This window comes from Capricornis sumatraensis, chromosome 5 (genome assembly GCF_032405125.1).
Source record: "Capricornis sumatraensis isolate serow.1 chromosome 5, serow.2, whole genome shotgun sequence".
NCBI classification, from domain to species: Eukaryota; Metazoa; Chordata; class Mammalia; order Artiodactyla; family Bovidae; genus Capricornis; species Capricornis sumatraensis.
In genome coordinates this window covers 65,274,704-65,302,648 of record NC_091073.1, presented here as the reverse complement: position 1 = coordinate 65,302,648, position 27,945 = coordinate 65,274,704, and the positions used below count along the sequence as shown (strand labels likewise).

Below are 27,945 nucleotides of genomic sequence, written 5' to 3'. Positions count from 1 at the left end.
GTGGTTCTCAACCTTTAATATGCATGAGCATCACCTGATTCTTCAAGGTTGGGGTGAGGTTTAGATTCTGCAGTTTCAACAAGCTCTCAGTGATGCTGATGACTGAGCAGCAAGAACCTAAATTACCAAATCAAAACACCAGCTCTCCAACTCATCACAATTAATTTTATTCCACAGCATGTTTAGAGGAATGTTATTCTCAGGAAGATGTTTAGGACTCAAATAATTAAACAAAAACCCTGGAAAGTACACACATTTATGTATTCTTCTTTTCATTAAATATATATCTGTTTGGCAAAAAAATGTTAGACTCTTTTATACAAAAACAAAGCAAAAAAAAAAAAACCAACCCCCAAAACCAACAACCCAAACCCTTTGTAAATTGTCAATACCTGTAATAACTACAACGATGTAAACTTGGATGTCTGACAGCTTGACCATTTTGTGGAACCTGTGTTGCAGCAGAACCTCCCAGACCCTTACATAGCAACTGCCTATCATCGAGGCTTTTAGATTTAGTACATTAGAGATAAAGCAGGACGACTGATTTCAGCATTGTGCTTTCAGCTAAGGGGCTGGAGGAGTGTGTGGCAATGAAGAAGGCAGGTCAGGGCTGGGGCAGGGAGAAGAAACCCAAGACTAGCGGAGAGACAGAAAGGGTGGTCACAGTCACAGGGCAGACGTGATGTGGCCACGGGACCCTCAGATTGTGTCTGGTGACCCAACGTTTGTGAGAACTAGGATGAGGCAACCGCTGCTGCTCTTGGGACCAGAGAGGAACTGGGCAGGCAGAGGCCAGAATGGAGGGGGGGCGGCATTTAGAAGCAGATTTCAATTTACATGGAACTGGTGGTGTGAGCAGACCCTAGAGAGAAGGGGAACGAGGAGTGGTGTTTGTCTTCTCAAGTAGCTAGATCGTTTCCGGTTCTTCCAGACCCAGAGCTTGAGGCACACCCCTGTGTCTGGCTGCAGATTGGGAGGAGGTCTGGGCTGCTGGCTTGGAGCCTCTAGGAGGGGAGGACTTGCCTGCTGGAATGAAGATGGAAGGGCCCTTTGGCTCTCTCATTGGCGGTGGATTTTGCTTTTCTCCCACCTTTGACTGTGGCGACGGGAGGTGACCTAAAGCAATGGAGTCTAGAAACAGAATCGGGGTGGTGAGCAGGATGCCACGGAGGGGCAGAAAAATGCCAGAGTTAGAGGAGGCAAGGCCAAAGGAAGTGTGGACCCACAGCGTCCCTTGACCACAGCGGATTCCACGGTGTGGGCGCCTTTTCATTCTTCTCTCCTATTAGCTAAATCTTCCAGTTTTGGAGGGGGTGCATCTGGGCCCAGGGTGCTTCAATTACAGTCATAGACGAAGTCATAGTTGCTGGGCTCCTTGGGGATGGGTGGAGGCGCGTCGGGGATCTGAATGTTTTCCAGGTCCAGGAGGCGGAGCTTGATTTCCATGCTGAGCAGCGTGTCCAAGTCATTCCGTGTCAGGTCACTCATCATGTCCTTTCCCAGCAGCGCATTCAGCCCATCTGTCCAGATACAGTACTGGGGAGAAAGAAGGTGACAATGAGAACGACTGATGACAACTGCAAGAGGAGTAACAACAGCTAACACCGACTGATCACTCAGCAAGGGCTGGGCTCTGTGCTAAGGGCTTTGCCTACATCATCATTTGATAGTCAGCACCTCTATAAAGCTGACACTTCTGTTAGCATCTCTGTTTTACAGATGAGGGAACTGAGACAATGAGAAATTAAGTCACTTGGCAGTATGTGGAGTAGGTGGGATTTGAACTTATGCAATCTGCCTCCATTGTCTGCACTCTTCCATATAAATAATGCCTCCCTACACAGCAGCAGGAGGATTTGAGTTTTTTCTGCCTGTGCAACAGAATATCTCTAACATCCCACCAGTGAATCAAAGAGTTAAAGGTATTGGTAGAATATATCCTAACACTTCTGGACTCGACATCAGATCAAACTCTCCTGACTCCGAGCAAAGTTCTAATCTAGAGTTAATATCTGACTATCCTGTTTGATTCCTGCACTCAAAACGACAGTCGAACCCCACCCTGGGGCTAACGGTGGCCCCACCTTTGTATTTCTTAGCAAAAGATTTAGGAATAGCTCAGTGCTGTCCAAGGTCTGGTGGACAAAATGGCTAAAATTATTGGGTGATTTTAATGGAAGGTGGCTTAGCTGCCAGTCCACGGACCTCTTCTGCCTCGGTTTCTGGTTTCTAAGGGTTTTCTCCTCCACGTCTTTGGAGTCTGATCCCTGGGGACATCACCTGTTTTGGAAAGCACTCCATAGTAACCAACTAAGAATTTGGTTCTACCCCTCTCCTTAAAAATTAATCATGCCCTTTGATTCTCCAGTAGGCTGCTTCATTTATCTGAGGATCTGCCTTGCTCTTGTCAGCTTCCCTCCAGAGGCTGAAATCCTGCCCTGACCTGGTATTAAAGCCATAATACTTGGTGAAGAACTAGCCTCTGCTGCAAACATCAGAAAACTGCCTGCATTCTGGATGTTGTGCTTGGTTCACCTTTTAGGATGTCCTAGTCCTATACAGGGCTTCGTTGATACCAATTTCACTGCTCTTCCTGTGGGACTGGTCTTCCTTCTAGAATGTGTTCTAGATTACCCCCTCTCTTGCCCTTACTGGGTCAAGTTGCAATTCCAGACCCTACTTAGCTTGTCTTTTGCACTGTGGTTACCTGGGCTATGTTCCAGAATATGACAGCAGATCTCAACGAAAAAGCACTACCAGTTGGCATGCACTATACAGATCTTAAGTCACAGTGATGGCTTAGAAATCTACCCTGATGCACACTGGGGGCGCCACTTGTTAAGCCGAGAAGGTGTACCATGGGTGTGTTATTAAGTCTGTCTGAGTAGGGCAGTCCTGAACTGCAGAGCTTCGGTTCGGCCTTGACTATGGGATTTCAGCCAGAGCACTTAACCCATCTAAATATCAGCTGAGGGCTAAGGGGTTTCTGGAAGTATTAGTTATCTTGTGAATGCCTTAGATAGATTCTAAACACATCTAAACGTTTGTTTCTGCATAAATAATCTTGATAAAAATAGAACCCAGGATCTACTCTGTAGATCTTGATCATACAAATCTTAGGTCACGAAATTTTATTTAGAAAAGCTTCCAGCTAATTCTGATGTATCTCCATTAGAAGCACCACTGAACCCCATGCTCTTTGAGGCCCCTTCCAGTTTAGACACTGTTTCATTGTAAATCCCTAAGTGCTGGGGTTGCCACTCTTTGTACACAGCCTTCCCAGTCCTGGCTAGCTTCCTAGTACAGATTAATTTAACACTGGAACACTTCTGTGGTGCTTTTGAGAAGCAGCAAGCACAGAAAACTTTTTTAAAAAAGCATCACAATCAATAAATAAAAACTGTAGTACTGAATCTGAGTTGGAAATATCAATATAAATGTATGATGTATTTTGTTTTTTAAAAACATAACTCCAAGCTCTGTCTACAAAAATGCCTAAAAATAATCACCAACTCAGTAGTAAAAGGCACACTGAATGTCCAGATTCTGGTTGCTAAATACCAAAAGGAGTCAAAACTCCATAGAGAAAAGGCAGGAAATGCACAAGAAGAACCTGGAGTATCTTGTCATGCCAGAATGCCTGAAAGCTTCCAGGGTCATCTGTCAATAGGACTCAGAAGCCAACCAGAGGTATTCCTACTTTCTCTGTAGTTGTTCAGTTGCTCAGTCATGTCTGACGCTGTGCCACCCCAAGGACTGTGGCACGCTAGGCTTCCATGTCCTTCACTGTCTCTTGGAGTTTGCAAAAACTCACGTCCATTGAGTCAATGATGCCGTCCAACCATCTCATCCCGTTGCCCCTTTTCTCCTCTTGCCTGCAATCTTTTCCAATGAGTTAGCTCTTCATATCAGGTGACCAAAGTATTGAAGCTCCAGTGTCAGTCCTTCCAATGAATATTCAGGGATGATTTCCTTTAGGATTGACTGATTTGATCTCCTTGTAGTCCAAGGGACTCTCAAGAGTCTTTTCCAACACCACAGTTCAAAAGCATCAATTCTTTGGCACTCAACCTTCTTTACGGTTCAACTCTCACATTCATACATGACTACTGGAAAAACCATAGCTTTGACTATACAGACCTTTGTTGGCAAAGTGATGTCTCTGCTTTTTAACACACCATCTAGCTTTGTCACAGATTTTCTTCCAAGGGGCAAGTGTCTTTTAATTTCATGGCTGCAGTCACCATCCACAGTGATTTTGGAGCCCAATAAAATAAAGTCTGTCACTGTTTCCATTTTTTCCTACCATCTATTTGCCATGAGGTGATGGGACCAGATCTACTTTTTCTAGATAAGATAATTTGGACACTGATAATGACAATAATGGCAACCTATTGAAATGTAGGACTTCCCAGGTGGCGCTAGTGGTAAACAAGTCATCTGCCAATGCAGGAGACATAAAAGACATGGGTTCGATATCCTGGAGGAAGGCAAGGCAACCCACATCAGTATTCTTACCTGGAGAATACCATGGACAGAGAAGCCTGGCGACTTTACGGTCCATGGGGTCTTTAGAGATGCCCAAGGGGAATATTTACAAATAAAATGATGACATTTGGATGAGCTTTGAAATAATCTGGGGTATGGCAGCTGGGTGTGGGCGGGGGTACAGGTGAAACCTCATTGGCCATGAGTTGATAATTGCTGAAGCTAGGGGGATGGACACTGGCAGGAAGTCCTGAGTCCAGGTTCTGCTTTCTTCCTTCCAAGCCATGCAGTACAGGGCTCAGACAGAAGGTGTTTCTGGAACAAGACCCCTATTGTTTAAATCCGGGTTCTATCACTCACTACTTGTTTGATCTGGAAAAAGTTTCTTAAGTTCTCTGTGGCGCATTACTTTTTTTTTTTTAAATAAAATAGGAATAACAGTAGCTTGTTTCTTTTACAGTTACAGAATGAAGATTGAGGGAGGTGAGGCACACAAAGCATTGAATGGTGCCTGGTTCAGAGTATTCCAGTTATAATTACTATTGTCTTTACTATTGTTGAGGTAGTCAGTTTTGGGAGGCTTCTCTCTCCTCCTTTGATCAGTGAGGATCAAAGAATCCTCACTGTAATAGAACTTTCTGCTTTATGGAGCAATTATGCAAATAAAATGAGGTAATAGATATGAAAGTGGTCTGAAGAAATTAAAAGTATTCACAAGTGCATGGCATTTTTCTCCTCACTGCATCAATAAAAAGTGGCAGATATGAATAAAAATTTGGCAGTCTCAGAACATTTATCCTTATCTGGAATTAATGTACACTGGGCAAAACAGCCTTGTATAGATTTAAATAGCATCCACAGTTCTACTATTTTAAGCGGTTTCCTATATATCTGTATATATCTTGAATATGGTGGCCTGTGTACAACCACAATTTTATTTAAAAAGAGAAATGGTAGGACACGGTATGTATTTGCAAGAAGATGAAGACAAAGTCATTCCCTTCCATGAACTAAATGTCAAGTAACACAGAATTATATTTAAGCACCACTTTAAATGCAGGATTTGCATCTAATCTTTCTTCTCTTTTGGGGATGTACAATTTTATTCAAAAGCTTCAAGCCAGTAAAAACAAAAACAAATACAGAATAACTTCTAAATGAGTTAAGTCTCCCTGGGGAAATGGGGAACAAAATTCAAGTTCTATTAAAATGTTCCTTCCTTTCTAAAAGCTTTTTATGTTAACACATGCACAACAAAAATTTGAATGGTATCATCTAAAAATAAGAGTTTCAAGCATGATGTTGGGTTCTAGCTTACAAGAAAAAAAGTTAAATCAGCCATAGCTGCTACTTCATCTTACAAATGCATTTTCCTAGATTTATGCAAAATATTTTAAATATAGCTGACAGTGTACTTTGAGAAGAGAAACAAATTATACATATAACAAGATGTCAAAAAGGAATAAAAGCATCTCAAAAATAAAATTCCAACAGCTGAGACAGTCCTAAACCTCTTAAAACAACTTAAACAGGATAAAAAATCTAGTTCTCAAATGTTTTAAAGAATTGAGACAAATTTATCATGGGAAAATTTTGACCAAAACCTAAATATTCAATAAAAACCAAGCAATAGCTAAGGATGATATTTTTTCTGTAACAGTTATGTCCTTACTATGAAGCACTTATACCTTCTTCTTTACCATAAACTCTTGATTAAGCTAAGAAGAAGCTGAATCTGTTTAATTTGCAGTTTTTCGAGAGGTTTTCATTCTATTCTAAGTCAACAAAATGTGCCTTTGCTCATAATTTTTCTCAGGCAGACTTAAAAAAAATTTCTTTCCAGTATTTTTTTATCTGCTGTTTTTCTCAAGAAAATATGACATTCTCTCATAAATTAACCCCTGGAGACCTTTACCTCATGCTTGTCAGGAGCTATGAAGTTCAGTTGGCAGTTTGAGTCATACAAGATCGAGAAAGCGAGTTCAAGTACCTCCTGCAAGAGATTAGAGAAAACACCACATTGAAGACAATTTGCTCGTTTTGTTTTTCAGTTACAAATGGCTGCAGATTGAACATGGAATAGCGCTTGTAGTGGGTCTAGGCAAGTGGAGCGGTAGTGAGGCTGATAGGAAGAAGGACGATATTTTTCAAGATTCACAACACATTTCCTTCTGTTCATGAGAGGGCTGCATGAACCAATTCGTTCAGTTCTCAAGACAGTGCATGGAGCAAGTGCTATCATTCCTCTTTTATGGGAAGGAGCTCAGAGAGGTTAAGTGAGTTGTCCAAGGCCACACAGCCCCAAAGCTATGCTACTTTCCTATCTTCAGCACCTCCCTCCCAGGGAGACCATGGAAAGTAGTAAACTCTTTCGCAATCAGCAACGTTATGGGCTGCTCTATCTTTCATCATTTCCAAAAAGACAGATGTTCATAGTGGGTATCAACTTCCTAAAGCATGGAAGCTACATAGGAGGTAATGAGGCTTCCGGATGACTCCACTATCTTTAGGTAGTATGTCTGCCCTTTGAACTCTGAACTACTGTAGAGCAAAGGCTGTACAAAACCTAGTTTTATCCTAGAGTAGCTGCAGGGTATAAAGGAGAGTATGGGCATGAGTGGCAGAATAGCTGGATTCATCCATTGGTGAATGTCTCTTCATTCGAGTGCTTGGGTTCGTTCATAGTACAGACTATGAGACAGACCCAAAGGGCCAAGGACTAAGTGATGCTGTCATTCCATTGTAGCTGAATGACCTTGGCCGAGACACTCAGTGTTGTACCTAATATGTACACTAAAATATGCTTCTCAAATTGTACATACTATGCAATAATAGATATAATGATTATTCTACTGGATTGAGCAGTCAGCAGGTACAATCTTTGGAAGATGAGGGTCACTGAACATCTCAGCACCCTGTATTGTGTTTGTGTGCGTGTGCTAGTCATGTCCAACTCTTTGTGATCCCATGGACTGTAGCCCACCGGGTTCTTCTATCCATGGAATACTCCTGGCAAGAATACTGGCGTGGGTAGCCATTTCCTTCTCCAGAGGATCATCCTGATCCACGGATCAAACTTGCATCTCCTGTGTCTTCTCCATTGCAGGCAGATTCTTTACCATCTGAGCCACCAGGGAAGCCCCTCTCAACACCCTAACAACTCCTAATTTGGAGGAAAGAGCCAAGTGAGTCCACATCAATGCTCTGCATCAGTACAAAAGACATGTGTCAGTCTACCTTCTGTCTCTGTGTCTATTAGGCACCACTGATGACTGCCCCTTTCCCTCATGGTATGATCTGGGAGCTGCATTCTCAGTAACCACCCACAGGCATTCTTTCTTAGGGAGGTAGACCTCTCCACATCCTTCTCTACCTCAACACCTGTCAGAGGATTTGTCTTTGGCCAGTGACTCACAGCAAGAATGCTCCAGAAAGAAGATGGCAGGGAGAAAGATGAGGTCACTGCCTCTAGATTTCAGAATTCCAGATGAGAAAGAATTCTCCCAAGCGGACTCCAAAGGCTCAGCATTAGGTGTATGCCTCTCCTGACACAGTCAGCCATCAGGCTATTTGTGGCTCTCATGAATTTTGTGTTTGGCTCGAGTCTAGCTGTCCCCTCATTAAGGGAAAGCGGCTTTTGTTCTGAGCCCAGACCTACCAGCATCTCTTCCTCTTAGAGTATCCTCACCCTACCAGAAATAGAAACAAGTGAAGGAAAAACTGCTGAGTCACAGACTAGGATCTCTTCTGCAAGACTACCCAGTCTGAATTTTTCATTCTTTTTTTCCTTAGGATTCTATTCAAGCCTACCCAGTAAAGATCAATAAAATTGGAAAAGAGTTGACCAACAAACAAAAACAATTTCCCCATAAGTTTAGCATCTCTTTCGGGTCTTTTAGTGCATAATGAAAATGGTCATGGGTCCTAACAGTGGTACCATAATTGGTGTCATCCTTTTAAAAAAGCCTGTAAGGCAGCCCATATCAAGAACAAGCTGTCTCACTTTTGGAGTTACTCCTAAAAAAATTCAAAAGGAAGCAAAACTGTATATACTATTATCTGTAAGAACATAATAGAACAGAAAGACAGAACATTATGCTCAATCATGTCCAACTCTGCGACCCCATGCACTGCAGCCTGCTAAGCTCCTCACTCCATGGGATTTTTCAGGCAAGAATACTGGAGTGGGTTGCCACTTCCTTCTCCAGGGGATCATTCCATCCCGGGGATTGAACCTGGGTCTCCTGGGTTGCGGGTGGTCTCCTGCATTGCGGGTGTATTCTTTGCCAACTGAGCCACCAAGGAAGCCATAAGAATGTAATTTGAGGAACTAAATAAATGTCCTCCCTTCTTTGGGTAAAACATTAAATAAAGAAATCACAAATTAGCAACCCTGTGAAATATATGCTGCTAGGCATTAAGTATAATTACAAACATTCGATTTTAAGTGGAAAAACAAACAAGAGAAATGAACATTATTTACATACTGATCACAACTAGGAACAATGTCTAGCTGTGGTTGGAGACTGGAACTGAATATGTGAAATGAAAATAATTATGTTAAGGTGCTGGGATCATAGGTGATTTTTTTCTTTTAAAAACTGAAAACATTTTTCAAAAAAATGTTAAGCTCTAATCTCCTAAATTCATAAAAACTGTTCTTAGATGAGAAACATTGATATAGATGATGATTTCTTTACTAATCTTAGTGTCATCCCCTGGAAAAACTCTGACTCGTACTTAATAGATTGAAGAGAAAGGAGAGGAGGGGCTTTGCTTCTGGACACCCAGTCAGTACATCACAGCAGCACCAGGTGACCTTCAGACATCAACAGGAAACAACAATGGATTTCTGACTGATGCTAGCCCATGCCTGCTGCTCTGCTTAGGGCAGGCACAGAGCTAGTCATCCTCTTGCTTACGACAGCAGGTGTGAGCATCCCGAGCCCAGACGTGGCCTCTTGACTGGGTGCTGAAGTCACTTGAGACCAGAGTGTCAGTGTGGTTGTCCTTTGTGACACTTTCTCTCCCACAGGGCATGGAGCAGGAAGAGAAAGGAGAGGGGGCTGCCAACTTTAGGCTTTGCCCTTCTAAGGCATTTACCAGGGAGGACGTGAATGAGAGGAACTGTCATGACCTAGATTTCTGATAAACACAGGCAGGGAATAGGAAATTCGTGAGAATGTCAATCCCCACTTTAATTTCACCAAAGCTGCCTGGGAGGGGTTGGAGGAATTACTTCTCTGAGTCGCACGCCTGCGTTAAAGCCTGCTATCACTTATAATGAGTTTTATTGACGTCCCCAGTTGGCTGTCATTGAGGCTTTGGTGGAGGTCAGCTCTCCAGCACTTTGAGCCGGCAGGCTGCAGAGCTGGCAGCGACGGCCTCTCGGGCTAACACTCTAGAAGCGGCCACCTGTCCAAACTGTCTGTGAGGGAGAGAGGTGCCAGGAGGCGGCGGAGTAAGCAGTTGTGGATCTGGGGCAGCATCCCCCTCGGGGCTTCTTGTCACACACCACAACACTCTCTTAAATATATGATGCTCTGTGGTCTTGCTACTCACTACCTAAGGTCTTTCATTCACTCTGGATCTAAGTCAGTGAAAAATCATGTCCAGGAGTAGCTTATTTCCATCCTCCGTCTCACTAATTCATATGTCCTCCCCTCACATGTGGAGGAAGGCCTGGGATAAGCGAGTTCCGTGGTTGGAGGATACAGGAGGAACTCACGCTATGACTTCTGACCCCACTCAACCTTCTGGCCCCGGGTCTACTGACAAGGCATACAGGGTCAGGGGATGCTCAGAGAAATTCTGGGCACGATGGTGTCTTGATTTGGGGATTTCCACCTTCTAGGGTCACGTGATGGGCTGATGGAATATGAGAGTAGAGTTTTATACAACATAATTTCACTGTAAAGTGTTGGCTGCCACTCCTTACTTTGTTTTGGGGTGACTTGTCTAGTTTGGCCATCTCACCTGGCATTCACTTTAATTATGTTGGTTCTCCAGCATCTATCCAGGTTATCTTGAGGGCAAAGCATTTCGATTACAGATGTGGATATAACTTGGCATGTGTGTGTGCTAAACATGGCCAGAGAAATAGTAGATTTCATAGCTATAAACACTGTGGTTCATCTATACACCTAGGAGTTTGACTTTCTATTTTAGAAGGCAAAATCAGTCATTCATATATGATATAGTGAGAGGATCTTGCCTTCTGTAAAGTAGCTTTATGTCTGGGCCCCATCTCTCTGAGCATTATTAGCCAATAGTTCTCCAACCCATTTTTGTCTCTGTCCCCACCAATCCTACCATGAATTCAATGTTTCTCAGTCAGAGGATGCTCATCAGATGTCAAAAGGCCCCATGCTCCTTTCATATATTGTTTCCTTCTCCTAGAAGGTCTTCCCCTCTCTTCTTTTCAAAACCCAGCTCAGACATCACTCCCTCCATGAACCTTCTCAAAATCCCAGGCTCCCCTTGTTTCTAAATTTACTGGGGCATAGGCACCATTGGATCATAATAGCATGGAGATCATTAAATCTTGTATCTGCTCTAGACACAAAATATCAGGGGCCAGGTCGTATTTATCTTTGGATTCCCAGCACCCGGCACAGTTCTGGTATAAAGAAAATAGTCAATATAGTGTGAGTATGAATGATGAATGAAGTAACTCTGAATAAAAGGCTTTTTGCTTAAGATCAGGATTATCATCTTCTAATATAATCTGCTTCTTATTTCAGGTACATTAATCATACTGGAAAAATAAATCTGGGCTCTGGGCATGGTGAAATGGAAGCATCTCTCAGGTCAAACATATTCCTATCCCTTTCACTGATATCTGGTTAGAGTTTTCCTCCGGTGATTACATGCTAACGGGATAAGTACCAGGACTGCCCACTTTCAAAAATACAGTAACAAATCAACTTTATTTCATGAATCACAGAGTCTGAATTTAGAATCCTTAATCCTTAAAAGTCAAATTCTTCCAATTCGATTTCCATTCACCCATGAAAATTCTGTTCAAGTATCAGGGATTTCCTACTCTCTGTGTGAAGAAGCCAGTACTTTTTGTGTCCACTGAAATTTGTCTGTTGCACCAACTTCTTTTAAACAAGTTAGACAGCTCCAGGAGGACAGGGCCATGTCTGCCTGTGCATCACTCTGTGCCTACAGCCCTCCCGTCTCAAGGGCTCTAATGCTGACTGAGTGAAGGTCTCTATGGAAAAAGACCTCTGCCTCAAGGGAAAGGATCAGTCCCTTTTCCTTCATCTATTTCTTGGACCTTAGACTGTGCCTGGCATGTCAGCTGTTGAATGAGCAAGAAGTACTACCAGTTACCAACAGATCTGAATGTCCAGTTTGCCCTGCTCATAATTAAGCTAATGAAGAGTCCTGGGGCATAAAATGTCAGAATCTACTGTCTAGCTGGAAAAGCTGAAGAGCCAGCAGCAGGCCTTGGTTGCTGTCCACTGCCATGCCCTGACAGACCTCCTGTGGACACACTTTGGCCAACCCTCCTTTTAAGTTGCAGGTCTCCTCTTTCCACCTCATCCCATCTCATCCTCCACTGCCCCCTTCTCCTTTTGCCTTCAGTCTTTCCCAGCATCAGAAGGTATGGTTGGATAGCATCACTGACTCAATGGACAGGAATCTGAGCAAACTCTGAGAGATAGTGGAGTACCGGACTTAGTGACTGAATGCAACAACTCCCCTTTCCTATCCAGAAGTCCCAGAGGTAGGGAGGAGCAGGCCTCTGGATCCCTGGGGAAGGGGTGTGAGTGGGTTGAGGAAATAAATTATTAGAATTTGGGGGTTCCTTTCTGCTTTCTTATATTTTCCCTGATGCATCAGATATATGAACACTATTAATTACAAGACAAATTATTTTCATACAAATGAAAGAGCCAGGCTAGCAGAGCTACTACTACCTCTCTTAGCCCTCTAGGTTAGCAAATCCCAGAAAGCAGCCTTCATTTGAAGTCTTATCTATGTGTTTACAGCAATGTGTCCCATTTATCAATCCATTCTTCCATCATCCAACCACCTCTCCATCCATCCATTCATCTATCACTCATTCATCTGCCCACTTGCCCAGTTTTCTATAAGTGTCATCACAAATTTTAAAAATAAGGTTGGAAAAGTTATTCATTCAGTTTGTTTTGTTGGTCTCCTCTAAAGGGAGAGGAATCTGAAACAAGAAGGGCCAAAATCAGCCTCATACATCCTAGGCTCAAATGAGCTCATTTCCATACCTGTTTTGATATTGATAGCTTGTATCTTTCATTTTTTCTTGGTTAGTCAAGCTAGAAATTTCAATTTCATTTATATTTTCCAAGGACCAAGTTTTGCTTTTATTGATTTTCTCTACTATTTTCCTGTTTTCAATTTCATTGACCTCTAATATTTATTATTTCTTTTCTTCTGTTTTCTTTAGGCTTAAATTACTCTTTTTTCTCCAGTTTTGTAAGGTGGAAACATTACTGATTTTAGACCGTTCCTCTTTCCTAATATATGCATTTAATGCTGTACATTTCTGTTTCATCACAACCCACCCATTTTAGTAAGTTATATTTTCATTTTACTTAGTTTAAAACATTTTGTTATTTCTGTTTAGACTACCTCTTTGAACTATGGGTTATTTGGAAGTGTGTTCTGAAATTTCTAAACATTTTGGGGATTTTCCATCTATCTTTCTGTTATTGATTTCTAGTCTAATTCCATTGTGAATTAGAATATAGTTTGTATGATTGTTACTTCTACATTTGTTAAGATCTATTTTATGACCCAGAATGTGGTCAGTCTTGGTGAAAGTTTCTTGTGAGCTTGGGAGAAATGTATATTTTGCTGTTGAGTAGATTTTCTATTAATGTTAATTGGATCAAGTTGATTGATGGTGCTGTTCAGGTCATCAATATCCTTATTGATTTTCTGCTCACTTGATCTATCAATTACTGACAGAGGGTTACTGAAATCTCCAGGATAATAATGGATTTGTGAATTTCTTCTTTCAGTTCTCAGTTTGCCTCATGCAGTTTGATCTTTGTTCATCCCATTACTTTCACATCTCTTAGTTTTTATATTTAAGTGTTTCTTGTAGGAAAGCAAGAAAATTGCTTATCTACTTACCTACTTGCTTCTTATCTACTCAAATAATCCCTGTCTTTTAATTGGTGTATTTAGACCATTGACATTTAAAATGACTATTGACATAGATTACGTCTGCCAAGTTTGTAGCTCTTTTCATTTGTTGCATTTGTTCTTTATTTTTTATTTTCTCCCTTTTCTTTTTTTTTAAAACCTTATCCTGTTTTGAGTATCCTTACTTCTCCCTCCTGTACATTTTGACTTTTCTGTCATTCATTTCACTTATCCAGATGCTATAGATATAACACATTTTAAAATTATTATTTTAAGCACTGAGTTACCTTTTAGATTAATTAATAAGAAAAAAATATATACTTTTCTTTTACCTTCACATATCCCTTCCCTAATACTCTTCCATTCTTTATGTAGATTCAAGTTCCTATCCTATAGAATTTCCCTTCTGGCTGAAGAATTTCTTGCAGAGTAGGTCTGCTGGTAATGAATTCTCTTGATTTTGTTTCTGAGTAGATCTGGTTGTGAACTCTGGAGTTATGTGACTCGATGTATCCAGATTCCATGGTGGTGGTTGTCCCCTGCACCATCAATTCTAGGGTGGAAGTGACAACTCCTAGGCTCTTTACATGTTTGAGTTGAATGAGAAGTGTTTTAAATAATTTTCTGTGCCTGCTTAGAGCTCTTGAGTCCTGGCAAGTTGCTTTGCTGCCAACTACACCGCCCCTAGCCTTCTTTAAATTACAGACTCTTATTGCTTCCAAGTTCCCCAAATTGTGTCCTGGTCAGTTCCAAGTGTTATATAACCACAGGGACCTCAGCCGGAGCTGAGCAGAGCTGGTACTTTCCAAGACTATACTCTGACATAAGGTGGTCTGGAAAGAAGGCAAATCATGAAGGCTGGGGACTTGCTGCTTTGGTTAAGGATGCTCTTCTGGAATCTGATGAGCTGTTGGATCCTTGTTTCCCCATGTTGTGGAGAAGAAATAAACGCTGTGTAACGAATAACCTACAGACCCTAAGGTATGCCCTTATGTGGCCCAGTGCTTTATATGATGGCACTGTGATAGGCTTGACATGGAAGGAATTCTTATCGACTAGAGGTGAATTATATTTAATGTAACTTAAGAAGCAAAACCCTTGTTATCAGTCTCTTTGGCTGTATCCTCTCCTTTATTTTCTTCCTAAATAGTACTTTTGTAGTACTTTTGATTTTCCTTAACCATGGATCTTATGCAGACATAGATTCACCTTCATCTTACAGTGATTGAGACTACAGGGCAGGCATAATTCATGTCAACTCTGATTGATAAATAGGATATGTATAATGTTTATACTCTTCTTAGATACTGGCACAGGACAATAAAGAAGCAGCCTACTGATCAATGTGATAATTTTTGGTACCAAGGTGTCTGAAGCCCCCAGATCAATCTGATTAATCTTGTTCATATGTGGATACTATGGATCACAAAATGCCAAAAGGTGACAAAAACTGCTCCCTGATGGCCCCTCCAGGGGCAAATGCCTCCAAACTGGGGACAAGGGAAATTCCTCTACCTCTTCAGATAATGCTGCCCCCCACACCTTCTGTTACGGGATGTAGGCTGTCATGGTGAACAGCATGGTGGGAAGGGTGAAAAAACATTGCAATGTGAAGAGTATTCAAGCAATATACACCTTTGGGAACATTTTCTCCCTTAAGCTGAATCTGAACTGTTTCACAATATTTCCCATGATGTTGAAGAATAGTAGGCCTTGACAATTTTTCTCATATTTTTGGGAGTCATCTGGTCTCTCTTCCATTTCCCAGACTTCTCTGAGACCCCACAGGGGTAACTAAGAAGAAGAAAATGGAAGAGATTGGGGAGGAAATGCAGAAGGGAGACTATGAACATAAATACGAGGGTAGGAGGGGCCCAGAGGATGGAGACGAGTGGAAAGACTTGAGAGAAGACTGGTCACATCAGTGAGGGCAATTCCTAGGGCTGCACATGGACAGGAAGTGGGAGAATACAAGACGTGGTAGGGATTCAGCAAGTGATCAGTGAGAGAAAGAATAAGATTGAGAGATGTAAAAGGAATCAGGGAAGGAAAGGAACTGAGTTTAAGAGATGTGTAACTGCGGGGCACATCTGTGCACACACACACACACCCCCCAACCACACAGGCATAGCTACCAAAGAAGGGCCCACTGTAGTCACTAACTGCATTGTGCAGACAGAACTACTTAGAATAATTTGGAAATCATACCTTATTTTGTTTAAGGGCACCTTTCTCTTTCATATGAGGGCAGTCCTTTCCTGTCACCACAGCTTTGATATCTGCCACCGGCACTGAAATTCGTAAGAGAAAATGAAAGTAACTACATCATGTGACAGCGTAAGTATCCATGAAATAGCAAGACTAAGCATCATCAAGTCTGTTGGTACAGCAACCATTCCCAGACACTATAGCAGGAAGAGAAAAGAGATGAAAAGAGAGAGAAGTCAGGCAGGCTCCAGGACAAGGAACTAAAATATACTCTTAATATTCTGGTAGAAACCATTCCTGGGGAGAAAAATCTATGATCATAAGTAGAATTTGTTTCAAGAAAAGAAATACCTAAAAAAAAAAGATTGCACACAACAATAAAAAACCCATCATAGTTGTGTTAAAAGTGATGGCATTAGAAGAAACAATAATGATAATAAGTAATAGTGGTACTGATACTGATTTTATGGATGAAATCTACGTGCCTGGAGCAAACGCCAAGTGCTTCCTATAGACTGGTATCTCTTACTATAGTAGTGACATCACTTTAGTTTCTGAGTTTTGGATAATAAGGGGAGGTAACCCTATGACAAAAAAATCTATCTGAACATAAACCATTCTGAACTCTCACTCTCCAAATTCTCCCTCTTGCCATCTCATTAATTCTCACAACCATTCTGTGAGGCAGGTTTTGTTATTCCTAGTTTATGGACAACAAAACTAAACTCAATTAAATAAAGGGAACATTCCTTTCTGTTAGGGAAATGGTAGCTGGCACTTATCTTGGAAATCCTGAGAATAATGCAGTTAGATAAAATGATGTTATCTATCGTCTTATTCAGGACTTGTGGGAAGATAAAAGATATGGAAAGCCTTTTGCCCTTAATGCTTTTGTTAAGATCATCTGATGGAGAGAAGGCTACAGGATGGTTTGGAAACTTAATTTTAAAAACTGCAGAGTTATCTGTCCCTTTCCAACTCCTAATCTTTCAGTCCCTCAAGGGACTCTAGGGGCTCAGTTAGGATGTGCAGAAGCTTTGATTCATCAATTCCTTGGACTCCTCCAATGACGAAGATAATGAGAGATTTCACAATTAAAGTTCACCTACTTTTATTGGGGCATTGGGTTCTGGGGGTGACATTTAGATGAAGATAAAATTATAAAATTTGTAGAATATCAAAATGATATAACAGGAAGGCTCTTTAAAAGCTAACATTTTCCGGGTACCCTAAAGTTGCTAAGAACTGTCCAAATCCGTGATACCTCCAGAGCTCTCTCAAACCCTAGCGAAGAGTGGTGCTGTGATGAAATCTTCTAGGATTCTCTGACGGCATCCCCTGCTCTCGGTCCCACCACATGGGCTCCTCTAGCTTGGACTCCTGGTTCTAGATTCCTTGGTAGATAGGATTTGTTCTCACTAATAACGGTTCTGGGCACATGGAAGACCATGCTTCTCAGCAACTTTTGCATTTAGGTGGGGCTGGATAATGATTAGCTCTGGTAATGAAACATGAGAGGAGATGGCCTGGCTCTTTTTCTGGCTGAGGCAGTGAGAAGCCCACGTCCATCAGCCTCTCTTTCCCAGCCGCAGGGACTGATCAGGCCACGTGGTCCCTCCAGATGGTGCAGCTCTGGGATGTCAGAGCAGCCGTCAGCCTGTGTCCCTGATCATGCAGAGCAGTCCTTTGAAAGCACATGTCAGTTATATAACTGAGGAGCGAGAAATTAACTCCTGTTGTGAGCCAGCGAGGTCTGGGGGGTTATTTATTCCTGAAGCTTCATGGCAATGCAGCCTCTTCTGAGTGGCCTGACCCTTGACCTCGGACCCCCTTCCTCCCCTACCTGGCTGCTCGGGATCGGCATCTTCTTGTAGACAGTCCCTGTGATTCCTGAACTTTCCTTTGATCACAGCCACTGACTTCAGCTCTTCTAAAATCCATTTTCATAACCAACAATCAACCCTGTTCTCAGTGGCCAACCTGGCTACCTACTTGCTACTCAGGGAGGAGATACTTGGGCACTTTGGGAAGTTGGGTTTACTTAAGTGTTTACTTTTCAGTGGAAGATGTACCACTAAAGTGAATTTGTGATATAATTAATGTACAAACTCCAAAGCCCTTCTCAAGCTTTAGATGGAGTTTGAGTAGCAAGCACCTCCTAGAAAGTCTTCTGCTGTTCAAATATGTAACGTGCTCCGTGACTGAGAGAGCGTGCCTATGACCGGTAAATAGTAAGTTACCCCTTGGCTTTGAAAACCCATCACGTGGAACAGGACAAGGGGAACACAAAGGTCTGTTGTGGGAGCAGTCTTCAGAATTCTAATAAGAAGGCAGCAGGGAAGAAAAGGCATGCTTCCACCGCGCTGGTGGCAGTCCATATTTCATGTTTCATATGCATCGCCCCTGGCAAGAAGAAAAGCTGCTGTATTTCTCACAGGATTGTGGCTAGAAGGAAAACACAAAATTCTAAAAATCTAAAGATTGTTCTTTGCAGAGTTTGTTGTTGGATGCACTGGAAAATTAGGCATTGGAAAGGCCAAAATGTCACCCACCAGCAGAGCTGGACTCACAAATTTGGAATCTATACTCTAGGAGGTGACAGAGGGCTCTTGATTACTTCAAAATAGGACCATTTCCATCAGGTCTTTTTTTCATGTGGGAGCAGCATAATAAAGTGGGGTTCAGAGATATGAGAACCACAAAGGTCACCATTGGTTCCCTAGCCCCCACTCTAACTCCTTGGGGCCTGCCCTCCTATCTTTCAGTGCCATTTTCAGTTTGAGCTGGATTGAGACAATCTAATCCAACATTTCCATTTTATAGATGGGAGGACTGAGGCCTAAAGAGAAGAAATATGTCACACAGCTAGTGAGGGACAGAGCTGAGACAGCTGCTTTTTCTTCTATTCCATGGTCTCTTGCTAGGCCATGATTTTCTCCTATGTTTGGAAGATGTCAGCTCCTGAGATCATGCTAAACACATGTCAGACACAGCCCTGGAAGTGGTTATCACTTCAGATATGTTCAGGAAGCTCTTTAATGGCTAATATCTGTGGGAGAAATTTTAATTGTGATTTATAACAGAAATGCCACTGAAAAAGTAAATGTGGCCATCATGATAAAAATTGTTCTAGCTTTCACCCTTGGGAACGAAAAAGTTGAGGCAGAAATCACCTCAGGAAGCCAGTAAATTGAGGCAGAAATCACTCCAGGAAATAGCCAGTAAGCCATGATCACTTGCTGTATACATAGCTCCGCTGTGGCAGAGATACAGAGGAGGGGCAGGCTGATCCCAGGACAGTTCAGTAGAGGATCTGGCCTCTAACTGGGCAGTCTGGAGTGGCTGGAAGAATCACAGAGCCTGGATTTGAATTCTAGATGCACCTACTGGCTATACCACTTTGGGCTTAAGTTCTTGGAGCATAAGCTTCCTTGTGGGTAAAAATCTGGACCAGGGGTTGGATAGCTGCATTCAGGTCTTTGCTCTGTTATTTACTAGACACGTGGCCTTCAACAGGTTACTTAATTTTTGTGTACCTCTGTTTCCTAATCTGTAAAAGAAGGGCAATGGTATCTATTGCTTCAAGTCATGGGGAGGATAATTTGTTATTATGTAGAGCTCTTAGCACAGTGCCTGGTATAGAGTAAGCACTCCAAATATATTATTTGCAATTATTCTTATTATCAATAATCAGAGTTAATTCTCTTTGTAGATTGAGGGCCCTGAATTACTTAGCATGCTTCAATGACCCAAATCGCCCCACTCTGCTTTGCTCTGGCCGCCGCTCCTCTCCTCTGTGGTAAGAGGCTTAATGGTCTTGTGTGAGGGACTGAGCCCTCTCCTCCCGGCCCCTTTGATGCAGGAGTGAAGAGCGCTGGCCTAGATTCTCTCCAAGGGCGGTTCTGAGAGGTGGGGGCGCTGCTGGAAAGCAGTGCAGTCTGGCTGTAGTGGGGTGATGAGAGTCTGCATGCCTGATGGGAGGAATGTGGGGCGAAGGGAGGTAAGGAGATGTGGACTTTTCAAGGGCCGTGTTTCCTGCCAAACAAAAGGAATACGAGAGAAGAGATTTGCTAAACTTTTAGGCACGAAGACAGCTGAGTAGCCCTCAATCTCCACTTGCACTCTCTGGATTAAGAGGGTTCAATTACACTATTTGATTCATCAATATCTCAATATTCAGCTGGTTAACTTAAGGGGTGGAAGACAATTTTCCCGTCGGTCTCAAAAGAGGGCAATCGTACATGGCAAGAGCTATGGCACTTGAAATTAATTAAAGGAACAGCTCATTTTTCTAGTGGAATGAGGTTTTTGACTTTGAAGGGCTCCAAGAGGATGGATTATTTTGCTCCAGGCAGAATGCAGAATTGGAATTAAATGCAAACCAGGTGGCAGGCCTGAAGCAGCAAACTTTGGTTTCCTAGGCTGGGGCCTTCTCATTTCCCGCACAAAACAGCTTCATCTGATTTCATTACATCAATATTCCTCCTCCCTGGCCCACCTGGCACACAGATATAATCTCTTTAATACACACACATCTACACATGAACACCTGCACAGGTATGCATTCTTGGTTTATCTTACAGTGGGTAAACTGTTTGTAGAGCACCTCTTCTGGAACTCTGAATTCCTAGATTTCTAAGGCCACAGGGGAAAGGGCGGACAGGAGATTCAGAGCCACAGTCGGAAGGGCCTGCTGCAGTGCTTTCTCTGAACAAGCATCACAGCCATGACCAAAAGCTCTCCAGAGATCTGCAGCTCTGTCCTGGCTCTTCTGCAACCACCCTGGCAAGCTGGCTCTCCCTGGCATCGGCACTCCAGTTTCCAGTCCTTGGGGATGCAGGCCTTGGTAGAGCTTGGGGTCATCAGCTTGTGGACAGTCTAGAGACGGCCCCTACACAAGGCTTAGGTGCTGTCCACGCCCTGACCTTCTCTAGGGGGAGAGCTACTGACTTCCTAAGCAGCAGAGCCAGCTAGAATGAGAGTGCTCCATTTAAACTGCAATCTATGGGTTGAGAAATGGATTAGATCCCTATAAATATGGGGATAAAGAATACAATCAGTGCGTGGGAGAGCCGACTCATTGGGCCATGTGGGTCAAGAATGAACCCAGATGTGCTTTCTTTTTTCCGGCCTAGACCACTTTCTCTGTTTCCTGGCCAAGTTAAGAGAGGCAGTGGGAGAGTCTGTAGAGCGCTTCTGGTTGCTACGGCCAACAGTAACCTCAAACGCTTCGTTTTACCACCTTAAAGCTCTGATTCCAAGTGGCTGGCCTTTGCACAGTTCTTTTGAGCTCATGAGAGAGGATTCTCAGTGAATTTTTCACCAGTTAATAGCAAAGACAGGAAAATGAAGACACTCATTTTTAGAAATGCCATGAGATTTTCATACAGCTAATTTAGTGCAAGGGACTGTCCTTTATTCCAAGGTTAGGCCTTTCTGGTCTTCCCTTTTTTTTGTGATCGAGTTTTTAAAATGAAGGGAATGTGATATTAAATTTTAGTTGGATTTTCTTTTTTCATAGCTTTTCTTTTTTTCCCTGCCAAAACCTGAAGTTGGCAACCCACTATCCACTCAGTTTTTTATTCTTTTAAAATTTTTATGTATTGGTGAAAGCCAAATTTAGGGACCCACTGGGAAGCATATCAGACAATATCTAGCCCTGCAGTTCTCACTTTAAATGCACATGAGAATCACCTGGAGGCCCCATGAACCCAGAGACTGCTGCTCCATTCCCAGAATTTCCGATTCATCAAGTCTGGGAGGGAGGATCTTGGAATCTGCATTTCTGTAAGTTCCCAGGTGATACTGCTGCTGTGGATGGTCCAAGGAACACAGTCTGAGAACCACTGTTCTAGCTTGTCCGTGGTGGGATGGAGGTTTTCTGAGACTTAAAAGGAGGGTCCTTATCACAAAAACAGAGGCCTAGAATGACCCCACAACAAGAAAGTATGTATAGACACTGTCCCAGACTCTGCAGTACTGGGTTTCAGATTTCTTTCCTTTCCTATTAACAATGGTAATAACATGGGCTGAGGAGGCAATGCTCCCATGAAATAAGATTGCTTTCTGAACTAAATGACACTACAAGGACCAGACTGTCCCATTTTTAAGCTGGAGGAAGAGAGAATATTCCAGGTTGTCTGTCTGATATGTCAGCCTAGAGCCTGAGTGTGTCAGAAATTTGCTACTCATGGTTTATTTTCCCCTGTGATGGCTAAGAGCTGCAAGGAAGACAGTACAGCTTGGACTTCCATGGGCCCTGGGGCGATCTGGGGGAGGTGCCAGGATCTAGGGGTAAGGATTTTATCTGTGAATTATGATTCACGGCAGGGTCAAGGTGACTTTAAAGAGTTATTTTAAAATGTCTTTACTTTTTCCTCACTGTTTGATTTCTCTACCTGAGATATCCTCTGACGCTATGTTTAACTTCATCTCATTTCTCTTCCAAATTAATTCATTACCTTTGTGTATTAAAAAAATTTTTTGGGGGCCATGCGGTACATGGGATCTTAGTTCCCAATCCAGGGATCAAATATACACCCCCTGCATTGGAAGCATGGAGTGTTAGCCACTGGGCTGCCAGGGAAGTCCCTACCTTTATGTATTTTAATGTTTCCATAATACTTTGTTTAATTTATATACCTTGTGGTTGTTTAGTTGTTAAGTCATGTCTGACTCTTTTGTGACCCCATGGACTGTAGCCCGCCAGGCTCCTCTGTCCATGGCATTTCCCCGGCAAGAATACTGGAGTGGGTAGCCATTCCCTTCTCCAGGGGATCTTCCTGACCAAGGGATCGAACCCTTGTCTCCTGCATTGGCAGGCGAGTTCTTTACCACTGAGCCACCATTCAGTCAACTATAATGAATAAAAGTGGTAGGGTATCAAACACACAATTAGGTGAGATTATTTTGGATCATCAGAAAAAGACAGCTGACAATCAGGTTTATGCTGGTTTTGTTCCTTAGAACAGCACGTGGACAAGAAATATAAAAGTGGATGTTGGAACTCCAGATTTGTATCTTTCAGGACAGATGGGTGAGTATTCCTTTCCCAAACCACAAATCCACCAAGGTCTTGTGCTTGATGAGATGGCTCAGGCCAGGACTCACAGCAAGGTGGGCCACGCCCAGTGGGTTCACTTAGGTTAATAGTCTTTCTGTATGATATCCTGTGACCAGGAAACAACCAACCAACCAAAACTCAGGCCTCCTACACAGAAGAGACACTTACATTTGTCCTGCAAGGAATCATGGGGCACTTCTCCCTGGGGACTTTCTTCCAGATCTCCATAGTGCAGGACCTTGTGGTTTGGTGAAAGCCGACAATACCAAAACTTGTCTGAGGGAAGGACAAAAAGAAAAAGAGAAAACACAGATTTACCAGGTAAGTGATTCTGATTTTCAAAAAATATTGACATCCTTATTTCCTCAGAGCCTTTCCTGACAGAATAGGCAGTTTCTTTGATTTTAAATCTTCAGAAAAGGATGAATTCTAAGAGCCCTGGCAGTCGGTCCCTTCTCAATTTTGGTATGCAGTTAGCTCCTGTCCTTCCAGGTAGACATTTGGTGCCACTGGGAAAGTTACCAGATCCTTTGAGGACAATGGCAACGAGTCTGAGGTGGTGACTTCCAGAGGAGTATTTCATCAATATCTATAATGAGGAGGGCATGATTAATTATTCAGTTAGGCCTGACAAAGTAGGGAGAGAGATGAAGAAAAAAGAGCTTTCTCAGAATTTTTTTGCTTCTACTTCCCTCTGTGAGAGTCTAAGACTATTGAGATGTTTGTGCCATATCTCAGCTGGCATAGTAAAGCCTTCACCCCTGAGGCCTATACACACAAACTAATCATGAATATATTATTTGGATGCTAGTAATCCATACACAAGAGGTGGGATTCATGAGGAACCACCCCAAGTCAGAAATGTATCCAAGAATGAGGATGTCACATTCATCTCCTCTCTAATCTGTAGAGTTTAGCTCTCTTGAATAGGCTTGATGAGTACCTTAGGGTCATCCTTATAAATAACTCCCTCAGCTTAACTTCATCTGCTTCCCCAAAATGTAATAACAAGTTTTGAATGAGCTTGTGACGTAGTGAGAAGGAGGTAAAGAGTGCTTTTGCTAGATAAGAAACTTAAATTGTGATAGTGATCTTTGTGTAGCTCTCGGGGTGGGGGGAGATGCTGCCTTCTCTGGGAAGCCCTCTGTGATTACTGCAGCCAAGGGGACTCTCCCCACCCTCTTAGCTGCTCCCGTGTCTCCTTTGATGATTGGTGCCCTCATAAATCCCTTAGTATTCCCGTTATCTGCCACAGAGCTTAGGCAAGCAACTTGCCTAGTGGGGACATGAGAAACAGTTATTAACCAAAGAAGAAGACTCCAGGACACGTAACAGTCCCGACAGTGTGGATGGCCAGGGCGCTCTGACAACAGCCACGGCCTTCACAGCTGCACTGCACCGATCCCTTGGCACAACGCCTGCCATGGAGAAGCTGCACAGTTGCTATGGCTAAATTGATAAATGAAGACCCAAAAGGGCTCAGTCAAGACGTGTAAGTCACAAAGCATCCATGACCTGTAAACCCTTTGTGCAATTACATAGTTGGCAAACATGGTGGCCTGCGTCAAATCACCCCATTACTGTGTCTACCAATACAAATTGTTCTGAAGCCAATCTGACCAGAAAGCGCTCTATACCATTTAACAAAACTGTTCTTTTACCTAAAATTGCTTTCACCAAAAAATTATGTCTCAACTACAGTTCTTTTAGTAGAAAACCAAGTTTTAAAAATGGAGACAAAAGTCACACAGTGAACAAAGGAAACGCCCAACTTGATCCACAAAAGCAAAATGCCTCTGTGATTCCTTTCTCAAGTAGAAATAGGGTTTGAGAATTCCTGAATGTAGGCTGTATACAGCAATCCATATATTTAAAAAAAATCTAAACTCCAGTGGAAAAATTTGAGAGGAAAGAAAATGTTATTTGAAGGCTAGGAAAACATCTGGAATTGCTAAATTTTCAAAATTCTGTTATATATATACGCTCAACACAGGGAGGGCATTTCAAAGGGAGAAAATAAAATCATTCCCTGAATAATTCATAACCACTTCAATTAGGCAGCTTTCCATGAGGAGAACATATTTGAGAGTTTGACTTGTAATTCACAATCGGAAAACTGCAATTTGATAGACGTGGTCTAAGCTTCAGCCATGAGCCCCAACAGTGTTCTTGGGGGCCTGGCATGATGGATCCATGAAGATGGATCTCTTCAACCCAAAGGACTTTCCACCTTGTCTAAATAAACTGTGATGACCACAGCTGGAAAAACTTCCTGGAAAAACTTGCTATAGCGCTTTCCTTCCCCTGCTACCTCTGAGGTGGGACTTTGGCTAAGTGAGCAACTGTGACAGGGTAACAGAAAGCTGGGAGGGAAGTTGGTGAGCAGTAGCACTTGGACATGCTGGTCTTATTTTGAGTAAGGTCTTAGCCTGTTCTTTCTAGAAATCCTTCACTTCTCAAGCTGAGGTAAACTCAAGAGACTAGCAGTGCTAACATGAAGCCCAGAAGTCAACATGACATAATCAAAGAAGACTGTCATCCTCAACATATTTGGGGGAGTGTTAAGAAAGTTAAGTGGTACAAACATATATTGTGGAGCTAAATGCTGCAACACTTCAAAAAAATTGCTGCATATACTTTCATGGCTTGTCTATTTAATAGGTTAAGTCTGTTTCTTCAGTGACTATTTGCAGAGTGCCTACAGTGCTCACAGGACTCTACTGGATATAGCAAAAGTCATCAGGATGAAAGGCAAACATGAGGGACAAAGCCAAAAAGCTCAAGGAGAAGGAGCTCCCTCAGTTCTTAGTGGCAACTTAAAGAAAGACAGTGGAAACACTTTGTCTCAGGTCTGGGAAATATGGACAGTGACTCAGCAACTCTGCCTGTACTACAGGAAAAAACAGAAAAAGGAAAGATCTCTGGTGCAGCATACTTCTACATTCAGAGACTACTGGAATCAGTGGCTACTTATCATGATGGTTGAAGATAATCATCTTCTTTGCAATGTTGTAGTTGCTATTTGTTTAAAGAAACACAAAAGGCTACCTGGAAACCTGGAAATCTACCATAACACTACAGTGTAGAGCTGACAGATTTTCCTCCTTCCAGAGGACTAAATTCTCTTGACTTCTTTTTTTTCTTTGTTTTCAGATCTGAAATCCCTGGGCTTCCCAGGTAGCTCAGTGGTAAAGAATCTGCCTGCCAACATAGGAGACGTGGGTTTGATCCAGGGTTGTGAAGATTCCTGGAGAAGAAAATGGCAATCCACTCCAGTATTCTTGCCTGGAAAATTCCATGGACAGAGGATCCTGGCAGGCTACAGCCCATGCGGTTGCAAAAAAGTTGGACTTAACTGAGCATACATGGGCACCGGAAATCCCTGGTGTGTATGTATTTATTTATATATTTATTTATTATTATTGGAGTATAATTTCTTTACAATGTTGCTTTAGTCTTTGCTGTACAATCAAGTGAATCAACTATACATATATATACATCCCTTCCCTCTTGAATCTCCCTCCCACCCCCACACCTCCCTGCCGCCCCGCTCCATCCCACCCCTCTAGGTTATCATGGACAACTGAGCTGAGTTTCCTGTGTTATACAGCAGTTCCCTTTAGCTATCTGTATTCCACATGGTAGTGCGTATATGTCAAAAAATTTTCCCAATTTGTCCCACCCTCTTCTTCTGCCCTGGAATCTCTGGACTTTTAAGACACCACTATCTTTTGGTTTTCCTTATACCTCTGACTACCTCTTCTCTTATCCCATAGAAGTTCCTCTTTCTCTCTCTACCACTGAAATGGTAGAGAGCAAAAGATCTGTGCATCATCAATGTGAGTGATGTTCTGCTCCTCCCATCAAATAAGAAGTCTTGGATGGATGACAGAATATTGGAAAAAGGGCTGAAGGGCTTGGGAAGGTTGTTTTGATTCATAGACAAATGGGTGGATGCTGAGCCAGTCTCTCCCGCGGGATAAAGGCTGGAGTCATTAGCTCTGGGAAGGTTTAGAGGCATCATAACTTGGGTGTCCGTCTTGAAGGCAGAGCAGCTATAAACGAAGCAGAGAAGCCGGCTCCAGCCAGCATAGCACACTGACTTGTTGGGTGAGACAGTTTCAGCGTTAGCCACTGGTGGCAGCTTGATTTGTAGTTTCTTTTATGGTAAGCAAAACATGTATTTTCTTTTCAAAACCCAGCATGATGTTACTAGTTCCCCAATCCCTTTGGGCAATGAATGAGTGGATTGTGTCACTAAAAGCCATTAGCAAGAAGCAGTGAGAACATTAGCAAAGATTGTTTACTAGCCTTTAAAGAGAAAGTAGGAGTTAATATGGAGGTCTTTCAGTCAATTACAAATGTTACTACATTAATAGCCATTTTTAATTCCCCAAACTAAAAAACTGAAAATATGGAGATAATTTTGTGCTTCACTTTTTTCCCTGTGTGTATGTATGTGTGTATGTGTGTGTGCATGCACATGTGTGTGTATTTGAAGGATCAGAGAGAAAGGCTGGTTTCAAAGCTCACAGCCTGATAAGAAGGTCTCCAGGGCTGATTAAAGTTATTCCCAATGTCACATAGATCATTATGGAGCTAATCACCCCTGACAACTGTAATTCTTGCAGTAATATTTGATAGAAGTTTCTGCACCACTGCAAATACTCTGCACCTGCTTTATTTAATAGTAAGAAAAGAAATTTTGAGTTTTATTTAATTTTAATTAACTCAAATAGCCATAGGTAGCCATACGGAACAGTACAGTTCACTGCCTGTCTTCGTATCTAAACTGCAGACAAATGTAGAGTTGGCCAGCAGGTCTGTAGGGCAGATGGGCAAGCTGAATAATACCTACCATTGTTGAGCAGGAAATGTGGTTTGTAAAGTGAGGCACAGGCCACAGCAGGAACTGAGTCCTGATTGCCTACATCATGGACTCAGGGACATCCTTGCTTTGTGTGCAAAGCATACAGCTGGCAGCTGGCTGCTGGCCCAGGGGGCCCTAGGAATCCTGTGTTTGGGAGACAAGTGACCTTTAC

The 27,945-nt window shown here is 42.5% G+C and overlaps 1 protein-coding gene across 2 annotated transcripts in view; it reads right to left on the bottom strand.

The window, feature by feature from the left end:
- Positions 1-213: 213 nt before the first annotated feature.
- ELMO1 (engulfment and cell motility 1) overlaps positions 214-27,945 on the bottom strand; it is a 568,923-nt gene continuing 541,191 nt past the window's right edge. For both annotated transcript variants that reach the window (XM_068972512.1, XM_068972513.1), the window contains 4 exons: positions 23,072-23,179; positions 15,841-15,923; positions 6,407-6,484; positions 214-1,539 (listed from right to left, as the gene is read on the bottom strand). In XM_068972512.1, the coding sequence (XP_068828613.1) occupies positions 1,339-1,539; positions 6,407-6,484; positions 15,841-15,923; positions 23,072-23,179 (470 nt within the window). In that variant the 3' untranslated portion in view covers positions 214-1,338. The remainder of the gene's footprint in view (positions 1,540-6,406; positions 6,485-15,840; positions 15,924-23,071; positions 23,180-27,945) is intronic.